The sequence below is a fragment of the Balearica regulorum genome, chromosome 3 (assembly GCF_011004875.1).
Source record: "Balearica regulorum gibbericeps isolate bBalReg1 chromosome 3, bBalReg1.pri, whole genome shotgun sequence".
Taxonomy (NCBI): domain Eukaryota; kingdom Metazoa; phylum Chordata; class Aves; order Gruiformes; family Gruidae; genus Balearica; species Balearica regulorum.
In genome coordinates this window covers 108,490,577-108,514,604 of record NC_046186.1, presented here as the reverse complement: position 1 = coordinate 108,514,604, position 24,028 = coordinate 108,490,577, and the positions used below count along the sequence as shown (strand labels likewise).

The 24,028-nt window shown below is 43.7% G+C and overlaps 1 protein-coding gene and 1 long non-coding RNA gene across 2 annotated transcripts in view; both read right to left on the bottom strand.

The window, feature by feature from the left end:
* Positions 1–8,667, bottom strand: part of ALK (ALK receptor tyrosine kinase) — a 321,448-nt gene extending 312,781 nt beyond the window's left edge. Inside the window, exon 1 of the mRNA XM_075749445.1 lies at positions 7,815–8,667. Within this exon, the coding sequence (XP_075605560.1) occupies positions 7,815–8,652 (838 nt within the window). The 5' untranslated portion in view covers positions 8,653–8,667. The remainder of the gene's footprint in view (positions 1–7,814) is intronic.
* A 588-nt stretch (positions 8,668–9,255) lies between these two features.
* The window catches only part of LOC142601323 (uncharacterized), a 36,777-nt gene continuing 22,004 nt past the window's right edge, over positions 9,256–24,028 (bottom strand). Inside the window, exon 3 of the long non-coding RNA XR_012834927.1 lies at positions 9,256–9,305. This is a non-coding gene — a long non-coding RNA (uncharacterized LOC142601323). The remainder of the gene's footprint in view (positions 9,306–24,028) is intronic.

The following is a 24,028-nucleotide window of genomic DNA, read 5'->3' as shown; positions in this document are numbered from 1 at the left end:
TTCAGAAGTTTGATATCACTGAAGTGAAGGAAATAGCAGTCCTATGATTAGCACTGCAGAGATGGGAATAAATCAATATGGTGCGTTGTTCAGGCTCTTCCCTTCGAAATCTCAGAGTTCACTCTGCACCTTACAGTTTTTAACGAGGTTCTTAGCAAGTAAAAGTAGTAGCAATCCGCAAAAAACCCAGCACCTTCTACCAACGGAGTTCGAAAGCAGTCAAAACTACCCTTGCTTTGCAAAGGACATATCTGCCATGAAGGGAAGTATTTCATGTCACACAACATGTTAATGTGTATGTACAAGCCCTCTTCTGAGCCCAGTTCCTCATGTGATTCTCCCCTCCTTCCTGCTCGCTCTGTGCTATAGTCACTGACGACAGACCCAATACTGCAAGACAATTAAGCTGGAAGTCAAAGCCGAATTACTTGATTCTTGCAGCTACCCTTTGTAAAACACTGAAGTTCTTTGGCAAAAGGAAAAATAAATGCAAAATATTAACCAATACACTGTTTTCACATCATGAGAATCACTTCACATTCACTACCTATTCTTCCATGCTCAATTCCATCTTTTTATAATAGTTTACTATTTTCTTTAAAACGTCTGGAAACTAGTCTGGAGTCTGTCTGCAGCCAGCCACCAGCTCTTTCTACTGGATACAGCTAGAACACTTCAATCACGTCATATATCCTACACGACTAACAAGTGAGATGATTCTCCTTCGCTACAACTGACATAGTTTATAGCTTCTGAGAGATATCCAAGTCCTATCTATGCTGTCACAAGGAATTTCTGAGTAGCCATGCTAAGCAGGATAGTCACAACCATGAAGTTACTTGGCCGCCTCAGTCGTAAATCAAAATACTCATGTAAATTAGACTTTAGTCTCAAAATGTGTTTCTTGCCTAAATATTTAAACACATAAATAACCTCCAGCCATTCCAGCTTGTCATTTTAAGCTTTCTGACATTTATTGTTCGCAAGAAAAGAAAGGTCAGACTTATCAAATCTGCATTTATGCTTCCATGACATTTTTCTCCAACCAAATTTTTCTGAATTAGAGAAGCAAGACAAATGTGCCACATTTCATAAAGGACCTTTCTCGGCTCAGCACTGCAGTCTCAGCAGCCCTGCTGAGCTCAGAAGTGGCTTCTCAGGAAACAGATGCTGTGGCTCAGTGGATAGAAGGAGGTTTGGAAAGCAGGTAACCTGAATTGCTGTTTGCCATTAGGTAAAATCACTCGTGCCAAAAAAGTAGATCTCTTAGTCACAGTACGCTAGTTCTGGGTAGCCTAAGCGGATGCTTTGCTATGAGAAGTAAAGACAGGAAATGCCCAGACACAGCACTGAATTTGCTGCCACCTGGGAAGAAAATCACAACTTGGACTCCCAAAACACCATCACCCCAAATGAGCTAGCACTGATTTATTGAAAAGGTGATACCTTCTTTACTATGACGAGGCTCATTTATTTGGGAATTTTGTGAGTAAGTGCTAAATGCTGCCAATCTCGTCTCAGTTTTACTACTTTTTTTTGGCTAATTCACAAACATCGTCACAAACACAGATTCTCTTTCCTCTCATGTAACGGTCATGTGAGATGTGCAGTGAACCAAATGACCAGATTACTTCAGCATACAACTCAATCAGACACTGCAAAACCACCTTTGATTTTGAAGTATTTCTTTGCATTTGTATAATAAAGCACTTCAGTCTCCCAGTGCTGCTCTTTGCTGTAGATATTTATTCCCTGGTTTTAAGGATAGGGAAATAAAAGGACAGAAAGTTTAGAGAAAACATCTTTTTAAAATGTGCCATAAATGCTCATTCAAATAAAAAAACCCTGAACATAATAAACTGATACTCATGTCCCTTTTGGTGTTTGTTTATGGATATTTTACTGAACATGCTTATGAATAAGAACATTCATAAGAACAATAAGCCTAAAAGTACACAAAATTTGCAGAAAATAGACCTGGAAATCATAAACACATTGTGCATAATCCTGACTCCCATTGAAAAGCAGCAACACCACGTGACTCTGGTCCAAGCAAACCCACGTGAAATAGTGGTGACAGCATGTACTCCATGAACCACTCAAAGACTGAGCATAATTTCTAATATTATCTGCCAAATAATTGCCAACATATTTGCAAAGCCCTAAATTTTTGTGGTCAGCATGGAAATAGTGAACATCAGTCAGGAGAGTCATATGCTACGAGTTTCCTTGGTGCTGATGGAGTAGGTAAGTGACTTGGCCAGGAACAGGGCAGGACCAGGGATCATGCTGTCCACAAAGCCAAGCAAACTCATCACTAGGCAATCAGTTTCCTCTTCAAGAGGCATACGCAGTTCAAGAAGAGGCACTGTGGACTAACTAAATCCACGTTTCTGGAGAGCACCAGTGACTGGTGATCTGGAGGAAGCTGCTACAGACCTGATACTTAGGACAGGAAGGACAGATGCTCCTAAGCACACCTAGGATTTGCTGTGATTTAGCAACTGGTAATCAGCATGCAGCACACTGGCACCCATGACAATGCAAGGGTAGAAAAGCAAAACCTCAGTTTGCAGTAGTTCATGTCCAGAGTAAACTCAAGTGCAACTCAAGCCTGTCCTTAAGCTTTGGACTGGCAAAACTGGCCTGATATAGCCAAGGCAAAGCACAGAACTCCAGCAGAAAAGAGCAAACCCACCTGCACTAAAATGAAAACCTTTCAGAAGCCCTACTGCAATGCCTCAGTCTTATTAACCAAGTTTTGCCACTGATTTATCAGAAGAGCAAGATCGGATCTCAGATGTCGCATACAGTTGAGGACGAGAGAAAAACAGAGAGCAACTGGAAAGTGACTGACGTCTTTTACCAGTTTTCTGCTCAGTATGGTACAAATCCAAACTTTGTTCTTTGAAAGCAGAAAAACGAAAACAAAAATAACAAATAATAAAAAAATAAAATAATACAACTAAGAGTCCTTGACCAAATGCTGGTGCCTCTGAAATATGTGGAAAGAATCCTGCGGACTTTTACTAGAGTCAGATTTCAGCTTGGAGGTCTGATTTTCACTTACAAAATGTCCACTTTCAAAACCACATTTCCATTGAGTCTGAAGTTCTTTCTAATTTTTAGGCAAAGGGTTCCACCTGCAAATGAGTTCAGGTGCGTGGTAGCAGTACCCTAAAGATGTAAAACCTAATTGCCTCAGCATTATAATAGTATTGGTATGTAGCAAATGCAGACAGTTTCAGGGAGAATACATGTGGCAAGTTAATAAAATTTTAGATGAAGGCCACAGTGCAGGAGTAATATTTTGCCTAGCCAGAGGATGAAAAGTTATGCATTGCTATTTAAAAAATATAATTGGAATGTTAAATCTATTTCATGAACGAAAGTACATTGACCTTTAGAGGGAGGAATGACTCATTTTCATCCCTGTATGCCCCTTTTTAACATATGCTTCCCACCTTTGCATATGTAAGTAGCAATTAGTTCTCATGGGAAGTTATTTTATAGCCATTTCAGCTTATTAAATTTCCTGAGTAAACTCACAAGAAACCTGTTTAGCAATATTTGTGGCTCAGGTGCCCTACAGTAAGTGAATTGGTTACCTGTGATGTTAACATGACAAAATCCAAATGCCAGTGCGGGGTTAGGATGCAAGGGCTCTGGATCGCTATGGAGCCCGTGCGAATGTAGACTTGGACTAACCCAAACCTTTGCTTACCCACACCATATTATGGCCTAGAGGAGCCTACAGGAAAGATGGTGAGGGACTGTTTATCAGGGAGTGTAGTGACAGGACAAGGGGTAATGGGTTTAAGGTGAAGGAGGGTCGATTTAGATTAGATATTAGAAAGAAATTCTTTACTGTGAGAGTGGTGAGACACTGGAACAGGTTGCCCAGAGAAGCTGTGGATGCCCCATCCCTGGAAGTGTTCAAGGCCAGGTTGGATGAGGCTTTGAGCAACATGGTCTAGTGGAGGGTGTCCCTGCCCATGGCAGGGGGGTTGGAACTAGATGATCTTTAAGGTCCCTTCCAACTCTAAACATTCTATGATTCTATGATCTGTGGGATGGATTTGCCAAGAAGGTCCCCACAAGACCTCTGCACAACACATCCTACCCTATCTGATCTTAAAAGTCCTAGGAGTAATTTTAGCCCGGCAACAGAGGATCAGTCATGCAAGGGGCAGTCAGTGTTGATGCTCAGACAGTTCTTTAATTGGCAGTCTCAATATAGAGACAATTTAGGATTTTTTTCCAAGAATACTCAATAACCTGTCCACAGTATACGGAGACCCACTGTTTTTTCACACAAGATAGCAAATCCTGTAAGACCAAAACTAGAACTGGCCAGGACTCTTCTGACAGAGAGGTTCGCTAGCTGTTCTGTTTCCCAATGGCAATGTACTGGTTTTGATTAAACTCTTTTGGGAAAGGTTTCCTTGGAGGTAGGGTGGAATTTCCAGTCAAAACCAAAGACAATGACAGCAAAGTCAAACAGCAACCTGGTAGTTGGGAGGCTCGCCTAAAACATGGGAGATCTGCAACACTGCGATCCTCTCTGGACTCGCCCCTCACTTCCTCTACATTTTTTGTTGTGTGTTTTTCCACAGAAATGATTGAAATTAATTTGATTTTTGTCCCAGAGAAGCACTGAGGGAAGGAAAAGAAGCCAATACTAATTCTGAAAGCATCTCCAAGAGAGGAAAACTCTCTCTCACCTGATTTTGAAAAGGCCAAGCTGACAGAGAAATGACAGATGGACTGAGGACCATAGCTTCTCTAAATGGAAGCTTTTTCTTGCAGGATGCTCTGTTTTCATGAGGATGAGTATGTGAGAGAAATTTGGCATTGAGAGTATTTGCAGGAAAACCTTGTAGAAATTCCTGTGAACTTTATGGTTTGTCTGTTAAAGAACAGCAGACCAGTAAGTACATCTTTTACTAATTGTTCAGTAACACACTGAGACAAATTGCTTTACGCGTTGTGCAAACATGCTGTTAAAAAAGGGAAAAGGCTCACTCCAGTTAAATATCTTTGAGCCACTATCAGAGAGTGTAACAGTTAAAGAGAATAAAGCATTACTTACAGGACTCTGCTGTCACCCTTAAGGTCGATAGGAATTCAGCCCCTTGCAATTTTTTCTCATCCTAAATATAATTCATTCTCCATTCACACAGAGGATAATTTGGCCAAAATAATTTAGCAAGGTAATTATATCTCTTCCTGGGAAGTACTGCAATCCTGGGCATCTCCAGCAGAGGAGAGGAAAAAAAAATAAAATCTAAGTATGTCAACACAAGTGAAGCAGCTTTACATTGTTGATGGGAGGATTGTTTTGTTTGAAATCCATTTCCAATTATCTTAAGCAATGAAGGAAAGGCTCAGTTGCCTTAGGAAGGGCTTTAGTTAAGACCCGTACACACTAGCTGCAATGGCGTTAATAATTGCTGGAATCTGCACACTTATGGGCTGGTGGATGCTGTTCATGCTCTTAGCACTGTGTCAGCACATCCTGCTGTCGGCAGGGCTACGCGGCACAAATCTAAGCATGGCAGTGACACATGGTGTTCACATAGGCAGCACCTTCGCAAAGCAGAAAAAAAATTGATTTTTAATGTTTTTAACAAGCCCATGTTACAGATCTAGTGCAAAGCCATGTAATAGTATAACTACATTAGGGTGTCATTGCCAAAAAAAAAAAAAGGATACAATTTTATAGTGACACAAGTTATGCATTTTAGCAACCTTGGTGTAGAATTAAAGAAGAGACTAGGATTTTTACAGGATATCATAAGCAGCTGCTAGGAGAAGTTATTACTGTGATATAGGTAAATGAGGTCCATATTCCTTCTGCTCCCTCTACTCCTCTTATTCCTGCATCCTCTATGATTGACTTTGCATGACTGTTGCAGTAAGAACAGCAGAGCCTTGTCTCCAACATGATCTTACAGGGGCATAGCTAACTACTACGTGCATTTCTTCTCAACAGTGAGATAACAAGACAACATCCAGAGCCTGTGGGTTTTACTAACTTTGGTTAAAGCTCCGTCTGCATTGTATTCACCAGATCAGAGCATCTGTTAGTTTACATGTCTACCCTTCACCCAGGTTAAAAAAAAACAAACCAAAAATGCACCTTTGTCTTCAAAGACGACAAATGCATGCCCCTCCAGCTCCCTTACTGCTATAAGCACTGGAGTGAAGGTGGCATTAAAAGCTAAGGCTGTATCTTCATTGCCAAAGAGAAAGATCCGTAAAGCAAAATAACTGCTACTCACAATAAATTCCCTAAGCAGAAAAAAGAGCCAGTGGGTTTTGGTGTCTTTAATTTTTACTAATTAACCTTTTTTTTACTGCAATGGAGCAAGGCAAGACCTGCTGGAAGGTAGGGTGTGTTGGCCTCACCTAGCCACCTTGTGGTAGACACTACCTCTGCGTTATCCCTGCCAGAACTGACACAGAAAGAGCTAGCCCAGGTATCTCACTTCAGCCGCAAGTGTAAGACTGACTCACACCCAGCCTACTCTGACAGTCTGCTTTGATTTTTCATTTCAGCCAGCAAGGAATGATGGGTTCAGTTTGTAGTTATTCGAATTGCTGGCCCAGCTTTTCAGCTGAGCATCAAAAATCAGTTGCTCCAACTTTGTATTCAAAGCCCAGCACTGACTTGCCTCACCTCTTGTGAGACGAGAATATGCTTAAGTATATTCTGTGGCCCATTAAGTAGGTGGCTACTCAGGAACACACCATTGACTTCTACACAGCTTCAGAAAAGCTACCTAACTTAACTCACTGTGACAAATTATTTGGCCCTGCAGTCCTCTAGGTATTATATTCTTTTCGTAGGAGAGCCTGAATCATAGCTTGTGTTAAAGGTACAACGCACACACAGAATGGAAATCTTTCTTGATCACTGGCCCAGAGACTCGATTTGAGGTAACAGAGCTGCCCCAAACCCTTACTGCAAATCACTGCCATCCAGAAACAAAATTTTAAGCCAGGTTCTCTCTTCACAGAAGTACCAGTGCTATGTGACCCTCCACATGTTCAACTTCTTGTCTTGCTGTAGTGGATACAGCGTAGCTCACTAAGGCTCCTCTGAGGTTTCAAAAGGGTTGGCAATGAACTCAATGCCAGATACATGAAACTCAGAGGAAAACCTGCTTCTTGCAAGTTTGTCTATCAGCCATTACCTTGTATGTTTAAAGAAGAGTAACAATATTGATACCAATACCTGAGAGCATTGATGTGCAAATTTACCGGTCAGCCTCAGCTTTGGAAATGTTTCTGCTACTCCCTGAGGTCTGCCTGCACATAACCTTGGAATCACTTGCAGCATTTTGAGGAAGCTTCCCTTTTTAAGATGATATTTTTTAAGTTTCAAAGAATCTGATCTTGCTCTCCTTAGACTAAAGACACTTTAACCTTTGGGTCTCGCTTGCGGCTGTCTGGCACAAACGAACTCTTGGCATTTCGTAAAAATCTCCCGGCGCTTCCAAAACACTCCTCCTGGCCTCACAAAAGCCCCTCGATACATTTTGCACCGGTAAAGCGCAGCCCTTAAGGACAAGCCGTTAGGGGAAGCCGCGACTGCGCGGGGAGCTGCGCTTCCCGCACCCGCCGGCTGGCAGTGACCGGGGCTACGGCGCGGAGGGGCTGGACGCGTGTCCCGGTGGAGAGGGCACACTGCACCGCCGGGACTCCGCGCCCGCGGGGTCTCCGTGGGGGCGGACACGCCGCGGGGGCCCTGCGGGCGTGGGCGAGGGGCGCTGCCCGGCGCGGTGCGCGGCATGCAACGCACGGCTCACCTGCCGCGGAGACGTGGAAGAGGAGGCGGGGGCGGGAGGCGCGGATGGCCGCCGACAGCCCGCGCTCGCTGCCCGGGAGGGCGCCGCGGCGCTCGGGCATCAGCCGCACCCGCAGCCGCCCGTCGCCGGCGCGGAGCCACCAGGCGAAGAGCTCGGTGAGGTTGAACTCCAGCTGCGCCCCGCCGGAGCCCGGCGGCGGCTCGCCGGCGCAGCCGTCCCGCAGGCTGCCCTCGCCCACCTCCAGCACCAGCTGCTTGGCGCGCCGCAGCCGCCGCCCGGCCGCGGAGAGCCCGCCGAGGGGGGCGGGCGGCGCGGCCCGCGGCAGCCCCCCGCGGGCGGCGCGAAGCAGAGGCGCGCAGTCCAGCCGCAGGCGGCACCGCGCCGCGGCGCGCCCCGGCGGCCCCAGCACCAGCTCCCGCACGTAGGTGCGAAACAGCGAGGGCACGACGAAGTCCACCGCCAGGCTCCTCCTCTGCAGCCGCGAGAGGCCGGGGCTCTCCCGCGGCCCCGCCGTCCCCGGGACCAAGCTCAGGGCGAGGCAGGCGGCGGCCAGGAGGCGGGCGGGCAGCCTGCCCCCCGCCATGACCCGCCCGCCCGCGGCGGCCGGCAGCGCCCCGCGGGGCGCTGCTCCCCGTCCTCCGCCCGCGGGACCGGCGGCCACGGAGCGGCGCCGGGGAGCGCGGCGCCGGGCTGGTCCGCCCGGGGAGCGCGATGTCGGGCCGGGCCGCTGCGGAGGCCGGGCCGCCCGGGGAGCGCGGGGCCGCCGCCGGGCCGGTCCGCCCGGAGCCGCCGCTGCGCGGGCTTTGCCGGCTCCAACTACCCGCCACAACGCAGGCATTACCCGGCGAGCGCTGACATCACGCCCGAGCCCGCCCGCCAGCAGCCAATGCCGTCCCCGGCAGCCGTCATTATGCAAATATACGGGGGCGGGGCGGGCGGAGACCGGGCGCTAGGCGGGGGGAGCGCGTTCATTGAGAAAAAAAGGGCCCGGCGGCCCCCGGTCGCTGCAGCGCGCGGGCCGGGGCAGCGCCGTCCCCGGGCGGGGGGCTGCGGGAAGCGCGGACCCCAAGTACGGCGCTGGGGGAAGCACGATCCCCTGGCAGGGGGCTGGGGGAGCGGCCGTTTGCGGCCCACGGGGGAGGCCCGGCGCTCTGGGAAGGGCAGGGCTGGAGCCGCACCTCTACGTGGTCCGGCGGGGCCAGGGATGGGCACCGGCCCCCGAGCCCGGCCGCCACCTGCGTGTGGTGGGGGGCTCCGGGGTCCCGTTCCCCGCCTCCTCTCTAATCTGTCCTCCGTGCAGGCAATGATTGACAGAGCCGTTCGGTTTTCTCCCTTCTTTTCCTTCCTTCTCTCTTCCCTTCCTTCCCATCCTTCCTTTTCCTCCCATCCTTCCCTTTCTTCCCTTCTCTACTTCCCTTCCTTTCCTTCCTGGCTTCCTTCCTTACCTCCTTAAAGGCTGACGCCCCCAATACAACCCTGGATGTCTTTCCTCTGTAAAGGAAAAAAAAAAAAAAAAAAAAAAAAAGGTGAGAAGTAGGGGAGGAGAAATCTTACAGCATAAGTCATTCTAAAAAACTGAACAAAATTCTTCCATTTCAGAATGAAAACAACAGCCTTAAGAAAGGTTCATGCAACATTTTCCCCTTTTTTACCTTTAATAAATACAATATAATTACTGTAATTACATTAGTGCTATGCCTTAGGATAGCTAATCATAACTCATTCATATTTCTGGAAGTTGCCTATATGAATTAATGACTTATTATTATCTCTTTAGTTTGATACTTAATGCATGTATATTTTTATAATCCAGGTACTTTAACTATATAATCATTAGAGTGCAATTATTCTGTCATGTGGTTATTCTTCTGCTTATATCAAATTAATGTTAATATACAGATACTGTGGAGCAGAACCACAGTGTAATGCCTCCATAATTGTAGTTCCGAAGAGTGTAATTGCAGGCGCAGTGCTAGAAAAGGGAACCAAGATTTCTTCTGTGCAGAAAAGTTGAGGAAGGAACTTCAGGGCAATCATTGAAGGATTAGTTAGATAACGTACTTCATACAAAAATAACCCCACTTTTGTGCCATATTCAGCCTCATACAGGTGTGCTAATTGAAAGCCCATCCAAGCCAGTGGTGTTTCCCCAACTGGGCTTTGGACGTACCCTCGTTTTCCCCCTGCTCTTATTTCACAGTCCGTTAGATTCCCTTGCCCAAGATGTGAACCCTAATCCTTCACTTCTAAGTTTCAGTAGTACTTTCGGGCTCAGTCTTCCTTTTGATAGAAGAGGAAGACGACTGGAAACATACTGAAATACATACAAGTGTTCTGTAACATAAAATCCAGCACAGAAGTATTTCAAATTGATCTGTATCGTTCTTTCAAGCTCAGATTCCTTACTGGAAAAAAATGGACTGAATTAATCATGGGCCACCGGTCTTTACATTCAGCCTCTTCTTTTACTCTAGTGGATAATCATATTAACGTACGCATTCATGGATTGAGAACTACGTCCTCAAACCTGCCCTCTTCACCACATTATTTTGGACTATCATCTTACTCCACCTGAGTATCATATGCTAGTGAGAAGAATGACAATTAGTGCAGAAAATGGTATGCTGGGCACAGGAAATGTTCTTAAAATCTCTACAAACAGTTTATTGCGGGCTGTTTTCCTGCTTGTACAGATCAGATTTCCATCAAATGAAGTCGCTGCTCTGGGACTTGTAGAGTTTTCGGTTTTCACTATTTTCCTCTGGGATTCAATCAATTCAAGCCTAATGCTGAGTCCATTTTGGAGACTGGTACCTCTCCCATTGACTGTAACTGGGTAGACCCAGGACACAGTTCAGATTTTCAACTCAGATTCTGGGAACTGCACAATTTAATTGATTTCTTTATGTCCAACATCTTGCTAAGATAGATCATGTGTTCTCAAATTTACTATCTTGGAAATTATACAGGTATCTCGCTGACCTTCCATCTTAACTATGAAGTCAAAGTTGGCCCCAATGATAAGTCAAGGTGGCATGACTAGAAACTTCGCTCTGATCTCTCCTCAGAATGTGACAAAAAAAATGTGGTGGCACACTGCAGCCTTCTCTCACATGCCCCATTCGTATTTGTGGGTGCTATCTCCTGGAACTGAATCAGTCACTCTGTCTCAGGCTCTGCCAAAAAAGCTATTGAGCAGGGGAAGGTTTTCTGATGTGCCTGATGTAGGAGAAAGGGAATTTGTTTCTGGCCAGTGTCACTGGTGTGGGCACTGTACAGACCCAAGGGGCTCTGCCACCTGTTTTGGGCATGTTCCCTTGGGGACAATATAGAGAAAGCCTTGAGATGCCTGGGGACAAGACAAAGGGAGGGTGGTCTTTGACAGCATTTGGGTGGTGATGCAGCCCTGCATTCCTAAAGCTCACATGGCACTCAATGAAATAATCTGCATGTGCTTGGGGAAAAAAAAAATAGGGTTCTGAGACTGTCATGGCAGCAAAAGAAATCAGGTACTGCGTCAAGTTATGTAATGTGCACTTTTCCCACTCTATTACCTTGTTTCATTTCAACAAAAACCAAGAAGGTTAGAGCTGAAAACTGAAATGAAGAGGTGTCTTTATTAATAGGCTTTAAATGAAATAGGAACAGCTGTTAATACATCGAAAGAGAAAAAGTGAAAATTGACCCATTAATGAATGAAGAGAGGCAAAGAAATCAATGGGGGATCTCCAGTGGTTGAGTTGCTGGGCTGCCTTTTTATCTCCTTTTTTAATTGGTCTATAACAAGAAGAGTGGTATGGACATTTGGGAAGGAACAGAAGCCTGGCCAATACAGCTGCTAATGAAGGCCAGGTAAGGAAATACTTTCTTCAACTCTGTGATAGGTTGGGATCAGCAGATCTGGACGATATGCTTCTCAGGCTTTTAATTTAGCTAATGAATTGACTGTGTCACTGGCAATTAATTTTGAAAAGCGCAGGAAAACCAAGGAAGTCTCAAAGGATGAGGGGAGGGGTGGATTAAATACAGTACTAACCTTTATAACGGAGGAAAAAAGTCACATTGGTAGGTCTACATTTCAGCGCCAGCAAAAAAGTGATAGAGGACACGCCAGACAGGGGACTTCAGTGGCAGCATGGTGGTGCGTGAGAGCTGAGGGTGTGACACCCCTGGAAGGCACATTCTGCTGATAAAAGACTCACAAACCCCAAACATTAAAAAATTTATGCCAGGAAAATTGTGTTACCTGTTAGGGCTCTAATTGCAGATGTTGGAAAAGACCCAGTAAATTTCACATACCCACACTTTGCTAGAACTTCATGGGAAATAATACTAGGGTAATAGAGCTGAGCCTCAAAATCATTCAGAAGACTATTGGAAACTGGAGTACCATGAGCGCAAGACAGGTGTTTAATAGACTGAGCAAGCATCAGCAATTGCTTTGATTTAACATTTCTGCTTGTACTCAGCTGAGATTGTAAACGGGGTCAACTCCTTAGGCAACACTGCCTTGGGAAGGCTTCACCCACAGCCAAATGGGGAGACAGTAATTTGGACAGGAGTGTTGAACTGTCAGCAAAGCAAAAGGAGAGAAATACTGTTGAGGAACTAAGCCAAGCTATCAACGAAGACATAGTATTTAAGAACAGTGCTTTTCAGCTAGATTTTAGGAAGAAAGAGCTGCTAGTGAGTATAAGCACTCCTGGTGGTGGACAGAACAGAGGGAGATGTCATTTATGATTTCCCCCTCCCACTGAGTTCCCAATCCAAGTCATCGGTTATCTGGGTTCTGGGGATATGCTAGATCCAAGGTGCAGTGGCAAGGCCTCAAACCAAAGTGTCTGTATGCAACAAACATTTCAAAGAGAGCCCTGAGGATGAGGACCAGTCCCAGATAAAATTTGCTGTATCTAGATATGTCAGCTCGGCAGGAAGAATACAGAGGGAACTGGCAATGGGATACGGCGATGTAAGTTTTGTTTGGGACTGTGTAGGAAGAGAGCAGACTTCATGGAGAAGCAGCCATAGTCCCTCCACGCAGTGTGGTTTTGCTTCTTAAGCCTGCTGAGGTAAACTGCCTGACAGGTGTGTTAGTCCAACGGGTTGACAGCGCAACCTTTACTTCAGTAGATCTTTCCTCACTAGGGTTAGGCAGAACAATTGCTGATCAATTTCCATCCGATTTATGAAGGGCATTGGTTGATTTCCTTACTCTCTGCCTTGCTGCTCAGAGTCCCACGAAGAGTGAGACTTTGATCCAGAGCTTGTAATTGAGGGGCCAGATCTGAAAGCCTGTAAATCTCTACTGTACTGTCTTCAATGAAGCTACTTTGAATTTACACTAATGAGGCAGAAAGTAGATTCTGGCTTATCCTCATCACTTTGAGACAAAGGCAGTGAATTAACAATGCTCATTATTTCATTCACTACTTTGCTTAAGCTACCTGTCCTTTCTTTGGCTATTGAGTGTTTCTAAAGTAGCCTCCCATTTGCCAAGATAAACCATAATAGCCTCTTTTATTACATTCTTTTTTTCATCTTCCTCATCATGTCAATTAGTGTGTTTGTATTTTAACAGAGATCCTGCCTGAAAGCATTCTGGCTGCTAATGTCACAATTAGTGTTTCTTTCTGTTGGACCAATTATAGGTGATAATGCTACTATTTGACAGTGTTTGTGTTCTAATTAAGAGCCTGATTGCAAATTGGGTGCTCAATTCCAGCCAAGCTGCTGCTTTTTCATTGGGGATCCCCTAGTCACAGCTTTCTACCCGTCCCTGGAATTATACATGGAAAATAAAAATAGATGAGTCTTCCTTTGTATGAAATATTTTCTCACTTTCATTCAGATTCATCTCTCCTCTTTTCTTATTGAATACTCGAAGCATTTTTTCTTATTTGGTGAGAATCTTTATCAAGGACAGAGCATGCCACAGATAAAAACAGGAAGGAGCTTTTGAATGACAAGTTTAATCCATCACTTAATGCCTGCACTTTCAAGTGTCAGCGATGAACCACTGATTGTTAATATCACCCAGCACCAAGGTGCATCAGTACAACAGTTTTGCCCATTAAGAAAAACAAACAAATCAATGGTGAAAATGTGTCAGGCTATAAAATGGGAAAAAACATCCTATAAAGCAAGTTTGGGGACAAAAATGGAGTAAGATTAATTACTGTGTTTATAATAGGGGACAATGCCATTCTCATTTCCAAAAAAGAGATATCTGGTCTCATCTTACTTTTAGCGCTATGTAAAATAGCATGGGGACATTTGACAGCATTATCTTTCCTGTAATTCTGCTTGCCTCACCTTGCATAAAAGCAGGGGTCTGCTTCTAAATCTGCACCAGAGTTTACATCCCTTTGGATGCTGGTGTGCACAAGGGAGGTTATAAAGCACACAGGTAAGAACAGAGCAGGGTGGAAGCTGGTAAGCAGCATGTTTGTGCAGTCCGTGTTGTGCTTTTCATACCACGTAGGATCAAACACATCACCAATGAAGTGTGATTTCTTTCCTGATCACCTGAATGAGCAATGTACAGGCACAAATATGAACTTGCCTTGCTTCAGTGCCCTCAAGTGAATTGTGCTCACAAGAGGGAAAAGGCCAATTTTATGGCATTTGAAGTGATGGTTGAAATTTCAAAAGCAGTCAAGCTAGCTACAACATTCCTGTTTCACAGATACCAAAGGACCTTGCAGAGGAACTCTGTATCTGGAGAGCAGTTTCTTCAAGAGGACTCGGTTGAACACATTAATTCAAAAGAGCTATATTGGGAAATCGAAAACATTTCAGCATAGTGTAATGTGCCCAGTGTGAAGCCTGATCCTATACTGGCTGATACAAACCACGGTTCCCAGAAACAAGGCCTCACTGAAAAGTTGTTGGTGTGGCTTGCTTTCAGACTGGGAAGAGCTCTTGCTGTCCAGGTACTCATTAGGCAGTTCCCAGTTGGGTCTTGCCTTCTCCTAAATACATTTATCCGAATAGACTGCAGAACCAATGAAGTTTTGGATGTGGGTTCCCGGTATCTGAAGCTTGCAGAGGAAGAGCAACCTGTAGCTCAGCTTATTTGAGTCTGTAGGTCTACTGTAATCACTTTATAGCTTAAAGGATTTTCCCTGTAGGTGCTCTGGACTTAAAATTTACTTCTTCAGGGTTTTAGTTAAACATAGGGCTAAAACATACAGACATGATTATGAAAAGATGTAGAAGCACAATCACTTTTCAGTTTAAGTGCTGATGTAAGCAAGGAAATAGTATTGTGTACATTTCTCTGCCTTCATTCCCTTACTGCTGTCACAGGTTCTCAGGCTTTTGAGGTGCTCATGAATCCTCTTGAGGTCATGGCTTTTCCTTTGAAACACAGAACCTGTCTCCCTTGTGTAGCTATATCCCTTCTCCCTGCCTTCTTATTCCTGCCCAAACTTCATGTGCCTGAAATTCTTCTGAATTTTGTCCAGGTCATCATGCTCAATGGCTTCCAAGGCGCCTACTGACACATGGACTTTTTTATTCACCTATCTGGCACTTTTCTACTCTTTGAACACCAGACTCTGTAGCCAAACTACACTGGAATGCATTTCACATAAAACCCAAGCATTTGTGGTTTTGCTGTTTCAGAGCATCAGCCAGACTACCTCCCTAGTACACAGACATACTCCCCCCAAAATTGCTGTAAATAAAATATTTCAGGTCTGCTTTCTAGGCTTGTGTCTTGGCACATCAGCAGCTTTTGAAACAATTTCTGAATTCCTTACAAGCAGTAACACTCTTAAATCTCATTCTCTGGAAATGGAACAAGTTCACTGAGGCTCTTCAGATTATCATGTTAGGATCATAGGTCACATCTTATCTTATTGCAAATGGAGTGAAAATCACCTTTCCTGGGAGATGTACTGTGACCTTAAATTCAGACATTGGATCACTTTGTTTAATGTTTGTTGTGTTATCACAGAAGCATGATTTTTCCCATTTCAAAGCAAAGAATAGTCAAAGCTATTCACCTTCTGTCTGTAAGGCTAATTTAATGCTGAGTCAAGCATTGCGAGAGAAACAATGAACAGTAAGTGCATATGCAAGAGACTTTAGGGAGTGGACTTCTCAGTCCAGTGGTAAGCTGATATTTAGGGCCGACAGCAGAATCAGCAAACTGCTTAATGAAGATGAACCCACTGCACTTAGGGGTTGCCTGTCCTCATTAATTTCCTAAAATAATACTTCCCCAAAACTCAGTGACTGCCCAAGAGTGGATGGCTTTAAGGTCTCCCTCAGCTGTTGGAGGGGGGGTAGTGTCAGGAATTCGTGAAGAGATTTGGGGGGATATTGCCTTTCTGTCAAATATCCATTTGCCTTTGCTCTAAACTTTTCAGGTTGGATAAAAAGAACAGTAATACTTAACTGCAGAAGACTTTCTTTCATATCTGAAAACATAATGCTGTTGCAGGCACATTTGGAACATGTTTGTGATACTCAGTAGTGATTGCAGTGCCTAACTTTAAACGGGAAAATGTTGGCTGGGGGCCTAATTTTCATATGCGATGAACAAACGCCTTTCCCATTAGCTTCAGTGAGATTGTTGCTCAGCATCTGTGAGGTGTTACTCTGTACTCCCAGATGTTGCTGATGTCAGCTTTAGACATGCTGCCAAGCACAGGAGGGGTTTTTTTATTAAAAAAAATGGAATGACCTCATAATAAATATAATATTTCATTTCATTGTAAATCCAGAAGAAAAACCCCAAAGTTCTGCACATTGCAGAGTGCAATGGAAACTGTCCTCATGAGTCCTCTTCACATGCCTGCCAATTTTAATGAAGCAGTTGGTTGCAGATATTATCCAGTGTAGATAATAGGTTGAAGAAACCAGAGATCTGTTTCACCGTTTCTCTTGGTGCAGCATGGCTATGAAATCCCACCATCCTAATTTGGTGCTGTTTCACAGGTGCTTTGGGATATATAAAGGAGGAGCCGTGCTATCAGGGTCACAGAGCTCCAAGACAAAGCTAAGGAAGCTCAGCAGTTCTCTTCCTTGAAGCACTGGCAATCCTAAGGACTGAAGGAAGACCATGCAGTTCTGGAATGATATATGAAAAAGGCACCCTACCCTCATCCCTAGATTACTAATCCTTTCTTCCTGGCACTTTTTTTCTGCTTGGATATTTACAAAAATGAAACTGTCTGTGTACCGAGGTTTACTGAAATTTGGGAGGTACTGAGATACATCTGCCAGTCACTATTATTAGCCTGAAGCAGCTTTTTGTTAATATCTTGAAGGTTTTGTCTTACAAAACCTCCTCAAATCGTTCATGGAGACATGCAGACATATTTGTAATTGCTTCTGGTTTTCAAGTAGACACAGACACTAGAAGTTTATAAACTGTGTGCATCCTTCCTCTGCACTAACTCATAGGAATTTGGTGATTCCTTCTGGTTTCTATGGCAAACAAAATGATAGAGCATAAAACAAATGCCAAATTTCCCGATCTTTCAGGTAATGGAGAAAAAACCATTTAATTGAGAACAGGCTCTTTTCAAGAAAGTTCTGCAGCTCTCTATGAAGATATTCTTAGTGATTAAACAGGGTGTTTTATAAAAGCTACATAATCAGGCTAGTATTCTGTCTGAATGCCCCTTTTAGTCATCTTTCTATTCCATGTGAAGCTTTAATACTAACAAGCATAAACAAGCTAGGGTAAACCTTGAATTTACTGTTATTAATAGGTTCCAATCTGCTGCAATATCATCCCGTGTCTCTCCAAGCAATTAAAGTTGTTTCTTGCTTTTAAAGAAGCTTTAATGGGTGCAGCCAATGGACCATCTATTATCATGAATGAACTCAATTACTATCTTAGTCACGATCAATATTTGCTTACACCAAGTTAGGAAAAATACTGAAAGCTTATAGAGTGGTTAAATGGCTGCTGATGTTAAGACAGCAGAAAAGCCTGAGAGCATTGAGAAATGTACCCTTAAATAAGTGCAGTTTGTCTTGATATTTCTGAAGTCATCCAGGAAATAAGTGCTGATGATCATCTTTTCTGACACTGGTAGTGTGAATTTGCATCAAGGAGATACAGACTTACTAAATCTTTCAGTGAGGGAAGGTTAAAAATTAAAAGTCACTCTTTCCCCAATATGATGAAGAACGTGTTCTAAGAAGCAAATTCACTACAAAATGCTCTGCAAGTAAATGATGCAGATGTACATTCATGTTCACACATGTGACTGGCCTAGGTAGAAAAGAAGCTAGGTAATATCTGTGGGCTATTGCCAACCAGCTCTGAAAGAACTTAGTGGAGGAATACTGTATCCCAACAGGCTGACTTTGCTTCCCCTGCAAAGGCAGCACACTGGGGCCAGAAGAGTTGACAGTCTCATAATGGACTAAAGAGCAAGTTTCATCAGAGCTGCATCAATAGCAGCCCAATGGAGTTGTCTGCATCATCCCCATATGATGCTTTAATCACTCCAGAGGGGGGGGTATTTGGTGATTCGAATATTGGAGGCAGATTCCAGAGTTTCTGAACTCTATGCTACATTTTGTCTGATTGAGTCACTTAACATTTCTACTTCAGTTTCCAGTTTTAAAAACTGGCTTCATACTCTGGGAATTGAAAGGCAGCTAGGAAGAAAGAGGGTGAAAGAGTAGGAGAAGCTAACAAAAGAGGTCCCAGACTTTACGATAGTTTGTTTCCTTGTTTGTTTGTCTTTTTCTTTTTTTTTTTTTTTTTTTTGGTTAAAGGCTACCTCCAGAGCAGCCAGAATGTTATTTTGCCCTGGAAAATCATCAATGGGAGAGCCTGAAAACCTCCACCTTTTCCAGCTTTTACTGGCTGTCCTAGATGATTAAGGTTGTCTTTGCTTTAGCACGGCCATGAAAGGCTGACCTATATTTCAAAACAGGCTAGGAGACAATTAATTTTTTCAGGCCCTTCTTGGACGATGTCCCAGAGTATCCACAGAGGCTGCCAAGCAAGCCATCAGCAGAGGATTACAGATTTCTGATGGAGATGTTTGTTGATGGTCTATTCCCTACATTGTGATAGAAACATTCTGGCCAGGTGAAAGGAAGACAAGAGCTTCCAATTAATCATTTACACTTCACAAATGAATTGTTAAGTAACAATGGGTCAGTCATTTAATTGCACTGAATCTTTATTGTCCGTCTTGAAAATGAGCTGAGATCACTCTAGTATGTATACATGGTATGTAGTTGAGAGACTGTTGCAAGTACTAATACATACAGACTGGGCGATGAGACACTGGAGACCAGCCATGCTGAAAGGGACTTGGGGGTCTTGGTCGACAGCAAGTTGAACATGAGTCAACAGTGTGCCCAGGCGGCCAGGAAGGCCAACCGTGTTCTGGGGTGCATCAAGCACGGCATTGCTAGCCGGTCTAGGGGAGTGATTGTCCCACTCTACACTGCGCTAGTGAGGAGGCCTCACCTCGAGTACTGCGTGCAGCTTTGGGTGCCACAGTACAAAAAGGACATAAAACTATTGGAGAGTGCCCAAAGGAGGGCAGCAAAGATGGTGAAGGGTCTAGAGGGGAAGACGTATGAGGAGAGGCTGAAGTCCCTTGGTTTGTTCAGCCTAGAGAAGAGGAGACTGAGGGGAGACTTCATCACGGCCTACAACTTCCTCACGAGGGGGAGCGAGGGGACAGGCGCTGATCTCCTCCCTCTGGTGACCAGTGATAGAACCCGTGGGAATGGAATGAAGCTGCGACAGGGGAGGTTTAGGTTGGATATCAGGAAAAGGTCCTTCACCGAGAGGGTGGTTGGGCACTGGAACAGGCTTCCAAGGAAAGTGGTCACAGCACCGAGCTTGACTGAGTTCAAGAAGCCTGTGGACAACGCTCTCAGTCATATGCTCTGATTCAGCTGGTCCTGTGTGGAGCCAGGTGTTGGACTTGATGATCCTTATGGGTCCCTTCCAACTCAGGATATCCTATGATCCTATTATCCTACTAATTTGTACCATACTTTGCAAAGATGTGAGAGGTCATGGCAGACTAACATTGGGAGTGACAATGGGCCTGGTTCTCAGTTACACTGAGTCCACTGAGGCAGCATGAAAGGGTATCGGCAAGGATGGAGCTTTGGTTTTTCTTCCATGAATTTGTCTAGTGAATGAATTTGGCTTTTTGAATGCAGGTAACACTTTGTCCAGATTGCTTTCTGTACACCAACAGGCTTCACTGGATTCAAAGGGTGATGAAACAAATTACTGTCATAAAAATGCATCAAGGTCTATTAAAAAGAAAGTTGTGGCTTCCCCCCAAAACTTTAGACATCAGCTATGGGGGCAAGTAAATATGATCACAGTAGACTGTTCTGCAGGTCTTCTGAGACTTATTGGCAACCCTGAGGATCAAGGGCACTAGCCAAACGGAAACATCAAAAAGTGGTTTGATTTGTTCAGACCTGAAACAAACAGGCAAACAAAGGAGAATAGTTTTCCAGCATGAAATACTCCCTTATTCCCCTCCTCCATTTCCTCCCATCAATCATTTTCAATCAAATAAAATGTCACGTTGTTTTTAGGTTGTTTTTGTTTGTCCTTCTATTTCAAAACTTAAGTGTAAATGTTTTAATGAAACATTCCCCTTTGGGAAACAGTGAACAAACAAATTTAGCCTTCACTCAGAAATGTCTATTGCTAACAAATTTAATATCAACATCATTTCATAATCAGATTTTGACTGACCCAAATCTGCATTTTTCAAGAAGTGCAATATTCAAGCAGAAAAGCTTCCAACCCTGAACTGGCACAATAGTTAGAGCAGCTGCTCTCCTGTGTACAGCCTCATGAAGAATGAGACCTGTTCTCTCTTTTCCAAACATTTAGCATAAAGTAGGGATCCAATTCTATGTCATCATTACCTGCATCAAACTTCAGTACAACCGGCGTGAAGAAGTTTATTTTCACAAGTCAGTGCAGACTCTGGCCGTGCAGAATGCTCACACAGTTTATTAGAAGTGCTGGGAAGTTCTGGAACATTTCTTAACCACCACATTCAGTATTCAGCTTGACTCTACTAAATGCTTCAATAGACATCCATGCAAAAACCCAAGAAAATCCTATTGAAACAAGAAATAACTATATTTTAATTATGTGTTGAATTGCACCATTTCAGTCTATCCTTTCCCGATTGCTTTACAAACTTAAAAATAAAACAAACCAAACCAGATGGAAACCTGCTTTCCTACAGAATTGTTTCTGTTACTGTTCCCAACAAATAATCACACATTTTTCTTACATATTTGCTTGTTTAAAAGTAATTTAAGCTTCTGTTGCATTCTGCACTTGGCACAACAGAGCCCATAAAGACACTGCCCTTGGCAGGAAAGATTATTTGCTTTCCTCAGGCCCTAATTCAGAGAGGTGCAGAGCAAGCTCAGCCCCTCCTGAAGTCGAGACAAGGCCCTTGGAGATTAGGACTTCTGAGACTGTTTTATTTCAATTGACTTCAGACTTGCAAGTCTTTGTTTTTCATCTTTCTCTAAAGTTATTTTAATTAAAACAAAACAAGTCAGAAAATCTCACATTTCAGCAAAGCAAGGTCCAAAATAGCCTTGTCTCTTTGTGTTTGCTTACTAGGTCCTCTTAGGAGTTAGGCCTCCAGTTTAAAAGCATGTTGTATTCATGTGAAGGGAGAATGGAAATTTCCACTCTGCAAATTTTCCTTAGAGTATTTCTGTTGGGAACTGCTCTGCATAAAAGAACAAATTTGCCACAGAAGAAAGTATAACTTCCATCTTCCTAATACACCTATCCTTTGACATCCAAGCAAATCACACAGAGCTAACATGCTGCCCATGTGGAAAACCCATGCTTCTATCCCAGTGCTAGATGACTAGGAGCTGTCAGTGCAATACAGTAGTGAAAAGCTAGTCTGATTCTAGGGTGTATCACGCTTTGTCGGTAGAGACAGAGAAATACCTTACAGAGCGTTGGTGAGGCGTCATTGCAGTTACTGCAGTTCCTGTCATCTCCATTCAAAAAAGATAAACTGAAATTAGAGGGGGTGCAGAGAAGGGTTTCTAAGGTGAGTTCAGGAACAGAAGATCTATCTTACAAAAAGAGATATAAAGAACTTGGTTTGTTTGGCCTAGCGAAATGAGACTAGAGATGGGAGATAGTGACTCTTTACAGATACATCGAGGAGTAAATATCGGGGAGGAAGAAGAATTATTTAACCTAAAGGATAACACTGGAACAAGATCAAATGGATATAAATTGGTCATGAATAAATTTAGACTGGAAAATGGGGGAAGATTTCCAACCATCGGAAGAATGACATTCTGGAATAGCCTTTCAAACAGAGTAGTGATGGGCAAAGAACTTCAATTTAAACTTGTGATACAAGTCCTTGAATAACCAAGTGTGTTTGAAAAAAAAGGACTTCATTAACTATTTGTTGGTGTTGCTTACACTACATATTTACATAAAATTCATTGCATGTTCTGGAGCTTCTACTGATTACCTGCCAGGGACAGGAAGATTCTTCCACTTCATACATAATTTTGCCTCTTGGGGTTTTTTTTCCCTTTTTTTCCTTTACCCTGAAGTACCAGGAATTAGCCACAGAGGAAGAGAAAAAGTAGAGATAGATGCACAGGCATTCCTCAAGTTATTAAAGCCTTCCAGGTGGCTTTGATTATGTTATTGTCCACATACCTGGGTTTCCACTGATTGCCAGATCTGATGTCAGTAGGTAGTTTCCTCCTAGTTTGGCTTTTTACTGAAAGGCATAGATTTGTCCACCACCTAAGACCACCTGAGAATTTAATCTAAATTATCCTAAATATTATTATATCTGAAATATTGTTGACAAAGTCAATCTCTTGCTTCCTTTCTGTCGTAGATGATGGCTGCAGCTGAAAGGCTTTGACAACAGTCTGAAATTCATGACAGGCTGTGAAAAGTGTTCTGTATTGGGCAAGGACTGGTGGAGTAAGGCCAAGCAGCTGTTCCACAGTGCACAGGATGCCACACCAGGATGTAGGCCTTCCAGACTTGGATTAACTGCGAGTTTCAACACTTTGAAACACAAAGGGTGATAAAGTGTTGTTGCTGTTGCTACAAGAATGCCTCTTACCCAGCATTCATTTTATCCTCTTTGTCATGGCCAAAGAGCAACATGTCATGATGTGTGGTGCTGTTTCCAATTCCTTGCATCCAAAACTGAATCAAAATCCTGAGGGGTTTCGGTATGGTGAGACATGGAAAGAGGCAGCATTTTGTCAAGGCAGTAATCATTCTGCATCATCACTAGTCAACCGTGCATTTCCCCTCCAAGTTCAGCTGTTAAGTACATAGTGCAAAGGAAGCCCATGTCCACACCTTAGGGTCAACTTTCCATAGCATTTTCTTTTCATTAACTGCCAGCATTTTTATAAGGCAGTCAGACTCATTCTCCAGCCCAGTACCATCATGCTGAAGCTTCTTGCAAGGCAGAGTTTTAAAAAAAGCTTAGGCAAAACTCAGTCCTGTCTCTCCCTCTGAAAAAATCCTAGCCTTTCTGCATACTATTGCCAACCTCTCCTTCCCTCCTAACCTGACGTGTGTCAGGATCTGACGTGAATAGACCATTCCCCTCCTACAACCTGTCTGTGGCTTCCTACAGCTCACTCACTGGTCATTTATCTTCTTGATCTGCTAATTATACAGGGCCAGCTGGGTCCCAGGTCCAGGCTGGGGCAGCATACTCTGTTACAGTATTCCTGTAGCCCATGAAGTCCATGTGTTTGGAGCTGATGTTAGCATTTACAATTAGGAACACTCCAAATAAATTCTTTACTCTTTCCTTTATGTATCCCAGAAGAAAGTCCACTTGATCTGCAGATCCACTTGGTCTTGCAGGTTTTGCTTACACTGGTAGCCCATTGTCTCCAGTACAAACATATCTTAGTAAGTAAAGGTTAAAGGATTAAGCCTTTGAATTATCTGTCATGTAAACTCCCTCTTTCAACTGCTTTACAGAAACCAGTAGTGTAGCTTCAGAGATAAATAAAAGCAGGAAGACAGAAGTAAGGGGGAAGGGAGGAGTTTTCAGCTGAGATTTGAAATGAGATGGAAAGCCAATGAAGCAGAGAAATACAGACAAGCCTGTTCCAGATGGCAGGAGGCATAGAGGAGAAGTTTCTCATCCCACCTCTGGCCAGATTGCATGGAGGGACAGAGAACAAGTGAAACTTGATGA